The sequence below is a fragment of the Gekko japonicus genome, unplaced genomic scaffold, assembly GCF_001447785.1.
Source record: "Gekko japonicus isolate JY-2015 unplaced genomic scaffold, Gekko_japonicus_V1.1 scaffold131, whole genome shotgun sequence".
NCBI classification, from domain to species: Eukaryota; Metazoa; Chordata; class Lepidosauria; order Squamata; family Gekkonidae; genus Gekko; species Gekko japonicus.
The window spans coordinates 215,525-221,658 of record NW_015167061.1 but is presented as its reverse complement, the minus strand read 5'-3'; the positions used below and the strand labels follow the sequence as shown (position 1 = coordinate 221,658).

The 6,134-nt window shown below is 46.8% G+C and overlaps 1 protein-coding gene across 1 annotated transcript in view; it reads right to left on the bottom strand.

Annotated features, from left to right (window-relative positions):
• PLOD1 (procollagen-lysine, 2-oxoglutarate 5-dioxygenase 1) overlaps positions 1-6,134 on the bottom strand; it is a 27,860-nt gene that overhangs the window by 20,139 nt on the left and 1,587 nt on the right. Inside the window, exons 2-3 of the mRNA XM_015412552.1 lie at positions 959-1,050; positions 210-346 (exon numbers count right to left, since the gene is read on the bottom strand). Coding sequence (XP_015268038.1) covers positions 210-346; positions 959-1,050 — 229 coding nt within the window. The remainder of the gene's footprint in view (positions 1-209; positions 347-958; positions 1,051-6,134) is intronic.

Here is a 6,134-nt window from a genome sequence, read left to right as displayed (position 1 = left end):
GAGGAAGGGAAGGGAAAGGAAAGGAAAGGAAAGGAAAGGAAAGGAAAGGAAAGGAAAGGAAAGGAAAGGAAAGGAAAGGAAGACTTTTTTGAAGTTGCTTTTTAATGTGTGTCATTCATCATTTTTTGAAATGCAACTAAAAAGGTACAGACACACACATATACGCACTCTGGGGTCTGGCTCAGGAATTCAACCTGCAGTCCACTCACCTTTCTGTGAAGAGAATGACCAAATCCTCTTGGTCCGCATAACCCTCCAAAGCCGATTTCAAGAGACGGATCTTCTGCCCGCCTCCTGCTGTCTTTTTGTCATCTCCGCCATGCCATTCTTCGTTTAGTCCAAGGACCTGGACAGTTAAACAGCATCGTAAAGAAGCCGCCCTCCTGATCTATCTCAATGGGTCAGTATTTTTATGCACTTTAAACAAATGTGGAGGTAACAACTGAAGGCTACCGCTTGCAGGGAATGAGAACCGCCACTATCAGTGCAGCTGCACTGTCTTCTACAAATTTTAAAAACATAAGTAAAAATGCATCTTGAAGGATGCAATCCTGTATACACTTACATGAGCGTAAGCACGCTTAAATAGTGGGACAATTCTGAACAGGCCTGTGACGGACTGCACTGCTAGCCATGCATTAGATCAGGATTGCAATCAGTGTTCCCTCTAAGATGAGTTGGTGTGAGCTAGCTCACTGTTTTTTAGCCACTAGCTCACACATTTTTGTCTTCGCTCAGGAAGGACGGCTCCAGAGCAAACTAATTTTTGCAGCAGCCAGATCGCTCGCTCACAGCTTTAATGCCAGTGGCTCACAAAGTAGAATTTTTGCTCACAAGACTCCGCATCTTAGAGGGAACATTGATTGCAATCCTAATTTTCTCCTATTCTAGGAAATTTGGGTAAAATTCATTTCTGTACAACGTGGAACTCTCGATTCGGACAGCCTGCTTGCGTCACCTTGATCTTGTAGTTGAAGAACTGGGCTGATCTCTGGAACCGCCGGAATCCTTCTGTCTCCTTGGTGGCCACAGTTAGAACCAATAAATTATCTGTGTAGAAAAGGAGGAACATGGAGAATTAAGAGGCACACAGGATGCCGGTTTTGGATACAAGGCACTCTGCTGCCACTCAGCCAGTTATGTCTGCTTGCCACTTTTTAATTCCACCCTGCTGCCAAAGGCTCAGGTCCGTGTACACGGTTCTCTCGTCCTCTGTTTGAGCCTCACAACACAGTGAGGGGAGGCTAGACGGAGAAGACTCATCCAGCAAACTTCATGGCTCAGAGGGGAATCTGAACCCACATCTCATCCCAGCCCAGCATTCTAAAGCACTACAGCAAACTGGGATCAATGGTTACCTTCCAGTTCCTCCCAATGATAAAAGAATATCCTAATGCTCCCACTGCCATCGACACCATCCCTGACTCAATCGTTCAGTCCAAGTGAGAAAAGAGAAACTCTCAGGATGTTAGAAGGGAAGCTCTCACATGTCACATGAAGCGGTCTTATACTGAAGTGGACCGGTGGTCCATCAAGGTCTGCCTACTCAGACTGGCAGCGGCTGGCCACTGAACATGGGCCTTTCTGCTGCATGCCACACAGACGCTCCGCCACCAAGCTAAAGCCCCTCCTCTTGGTCTCATATAGAAAAGCAGTGTTTGCATTCTCCTAGACAAGAACAGGGAGAAAAAAATAAAACATCTCTCTCACACACACACATTCACCTGTTGAAAGATCTGTGGCACATCAGCAATCAGAGAGCTTCCCAAATTATTGGTCGCTACTAGCAGTTTGAAGAGAGCTGCTTTTAGCTATCTCGTGGTTTGTAAGAAGTTGAGTCTGGAGCACCAGGAATTTTTTTAATTAGGGCCCAGAGATGAAAGACGGTGAAACAGAAAGAGGATCTAACATGACACCCGGTCAGCTGGGATGTTCCACTTCTCAGCTTGGACCAAACACAAAGGAAAAAAAATCCAGTTTTGTATCTAAATGCTCTCACTCAAAGATGCCTTCCCCACCCAATACCATTCTTTGCCTTTGCCTTATTGTGGTGCCACACATCAGAGATTTTGGCCCAATATCTAAACGTGGGGGGGGGGGCGCCTTAGGCTTTCGCCTCTTACTACTTACTCCGACATTTAGCTGCAAGCAGGGTCTGGATTCCAGATGTCATTTGGTCTAAATATAATACATCTGAGATCTGTCCCGACCCCTCTCCTGTCCCCTTTCATGTCTGTGGGGTGGGGAGGGAAGAAACAATTCTAAGATCTTCCCTGTATTCTCACTCAGCGGAATGATGGGAGGGCGGCATGAATCCAGGAACTCTTTGCATTACCAATTTATAAGTTCATGGTATCCGCTACAACCCTTTTAATATTGTTCCAAAGACAGGGCAAAGGGTGGTATTTCCCCCTGAGTGACCTATATTCTGGTAGCCTAGCAGGAGCAGAAGAGATCAGTTTCCAAAACAGGCAGAGAATGGCAGAGAAAAGGTGGGTGAGCCAATCTAATTTAAAACCACATTAACAAAGCCCAGGTAGAATGCCTTTCCCAGGTTAGGAAAAGCACTGCCAAGTCTGAAAGAATGCCTGTGTGCCTAAGAACACAAATCAAGGAAGCTATAAAAAGTGAAAAGGCTTCTTTTTAAAAGTGGAATGAATGGAACAGGGAGGGTCACAGGGTCTGGCAAAAGCAATGCAAGCCGATAGGCAGGCAAAAAAGAGAATTTGAGGAGCGGATTGCTAAAAGCACCAAGACAGACAATAAACCTTTATATTTATATATACCTAGGCCTTGCTAGACCTTTCCAGGATGGACATTTATTATTCTACTTATTCTACTTATTTTACAGCAATATTCTAGTCTCAATCCACTAAGACCAGGTCAGCTGGATCGAGGTTATAGCTGGTACGTCCCCAGACCTGAAGGATCCCTGGTTTCTGTCACACAAGAACCAAGAGGTGACTTCAGGCCCCTGAGACTTCGCTTTTGTGGTAACTCTTGGCCCTGCTTCTAGCTACTGATGCTGCTCTCAAACAACACTTGACAGGGCATTTCAAATCTTAAACTTTTAGGATGACCGAAGAAGAGATATTCCAGACGGTTGGTCTGGGGCAACCGAAACGACGAGAGATTTGTGGCGAGATTTCATGAGTGCAGAAAAGAGGACAGAACCAGTGCGGAACAGAAGTTCCTGTGAGCCACAAACCAGACCACATCCAGATCATAAAGGCTTCTACCCGAATAAGTGCGTTAGTTGTTACAGTTCCAAAAGACTCTTGTTATTTGGAGAACTCAGGTACTTCTGCGATGTTGATGCACACTAGGGTTGCTTATTCTGAAAAAGAAACACTCCTTGGGCATTCCAGTTAGTAGCAAACCATGTCGTTGTTAAGTGGGGGGGGGGACCTCCCAAATGAGGCACTTACAGGGACAATGCACTGCAACACTCAACAAAGGAAAGGTTTTCACCGGTAGCCATGGAAAAAAAGACTCCGTAAAACTTAAAAGAGTTCCCAGTTGCCATGCCTGGCCTGTGGGATCTGTGTGCCATCTCAGTCTAGGCAACGGCTGTTTCAAACCCGGCATGATCCCATCGGGCTCCTGGGTGCTTTTGGCATGCTTATGGAAGGAGGTTAAGCTAGGGATGCCAGCCTCCAGGTGGGACCTGGGGATCCCCTGGAATTACAGCTCATCTCCAGACTATAGAGATCAGTTCCTCTGGAGAAAACGGATGCTTTGGACGCTGGACTCTGTGGCATCGTACCCCACTGAGGCCCCTGTCCGCCCCAGGCTCCATCCCCAAAACTCCATCTGTTTCCCAACCTGAATATGACAACCCTACCCCCTCTATCCCCCACCGGTGGCCTGGCAACCCTAATAGCTCTGTTTGAAATGTTTGGGGCTCAGAAGACAAAGGTGTGGGTTCCTTTTAAACAGCTACAAAACGGAGGTAAGAAGATCAAAGAGTAGCCAAGCTATAGCAAAACCACATCAAAGGAGGAGGGGGAGATTGGATTTATACCCTGCCCTTCACTACCCAAAGGAATCTCAGAGCGGCTTACCCTCTCCTTTCCTTTCCCCTCCCCACAACAGACACCCTGTGAGGGAGGTGGGACTGAGAGAGCTCTTTCGAGAACTGCCCTTGAGAAAACAGCTCTGAGAGAACTTATGACTGACCCAAGGTCACACCAGCAGCTGCATGTGAAGGAGTGGGGAATCAAACCCAGTTCTCCCAGATTAGAGTCCGTGCTCTTAACCACTACACCAAACAAGGACACTGAGATATCGGGGAGGCAGAGAAGTCTAACATTGTACCTTAAACTGTTGTTATTTGCTTTCAAGGACCCAGTGGTTGGAAAGTGGGATATAAATCTATTTTTTAAATCAATATGTCATTTATTTAACCCTGCCTTTGTCCACACACTCAAAATGGTTTGGGGATTGCCCTTGAATCTTACTTTCGGATGTCTTCCCCATTCGAAGTGTGTTGCTGGCCATTTTCAGCGCTTGTGAACACACACACACACACACACACGCACACACACAAGCTGCGTTCAGAGCCAACACATCTCCTGAGTGCCGGGATACATCAGTCCCTGTAAGTCCAGCAAATACATCCAGAAGTAACAGCAAACCATCTGGTGCATCGATCAGTGACACCGGACATGCCAAGCTGGATGCATGACAAAATGCTGCTGTGCTGTATTTTGGGAATGTGTATTCATGCCTTGTCTGTGTGTGCATTCATTTTTCATCTCTGCCCAGTTTAAGGGCTCTCCAGAGGCAACTGATTTACCTTATTTTTGTATTTAAAATATTTATATACCCTCCTTTCACCTATGAATCCCAGGACCCAGGGAAGTTAACAACTAAAAACAATTCGATAAACCAAATAGCAGAACAATGCATTAAGAACAAGCAAGAAATCCTCCTTTGTCCAGGCTTACACTGCCCCACAAGCTCTCTGGAACAGCTGTTTTGCGGCCTTCCCAGGAGCGTAGGTGCCCTCCGAACTCTGTTCCAGAGCAATGGAGGATTACTGGCTGATTTGGAAAGAAGATGTCAGACTAGAGGGACCTTTGGCCTGATTCAACAGGGGCCTCTCTTCTTACATCTTTCCTCCTGCTTCTCCCCCTCTGCGGCTAGAGAAAGCCATAAATATATAAGGGAAGGGAACTTATAGCAGCATTTAAGTAATGGAAAAGCCCAGCGGTGCAATGCACCGTTCAGTGGAACTCTGACTTCTGCTAAAACCAGCTGGCAACTCCAGCGTGGGATCAGAGGCCTCCCAAATGGACAGACGAAGGTGTCATATTTCCAGCCAAGGAGAAGAAAAGGGATCCACTGTATGGCCTTCCAAAGCGGCTGGAATGTGGAAAAGTTAGCAGGCGCACACAATCCGCCCTGTGTGGAAGTCCCTCTTGTTAAAAAAAAAGTCTTTAAATTCCAGAGTCGCTGGAGAAAAGACACTTGGCAGATGGGAAATGGAGTGGGAGGGGGGCTCTGTGTGCATATATACACTCTGAATAAATCTCTTTGTTAAAAATACATTTAGAAGTATTCTGACACTGCAAACTTTTGGGAGGTGCCAGTTTTTTAAAAAAAGGCAAGCCAACGTCTCTTTAGAGTGTACGTGCGGCGCGTGATTGCACACGTTGGGGTAGGAAAAGGTGCCCCATCTGACGATTCTTTCCTCTGCACATGGACTGAGATCGGCTCCCCCCCCCCAGAGAAGGCCACGCAGCTGGAGGTGGGTTGCTTTTCTCCTTCCCCATGAGACATGTGTCAACAGATCACTTTTTACATCTTCAGCAAGAATGAAGTCTCTTCTGCAGCATGACTGAACTGCAATTTAATTCTCTTTCCTTTTCCTTCTCAGTTTGCTAAATGGGGCAGCCACAGCCGAGCTGGCAAGATTTCAAATGGCAAATGCTTTAAAAATATTTTTACAGGGCCGGGAGCGGCTGTTCTGCGCTCCTTTGCATCGCTGCTATAGTCCTGTGGGGAGAGCCTGCGGGGCCCAGCTCCCCACCCCAAATGTTTGCCACTGGAGTGTGTGGATTATGGGAGACCTAGGTTACAATTTCCAGTCAATCAACCAGGGTGAACTCGCCCCAGTAACTTGCTCTTCC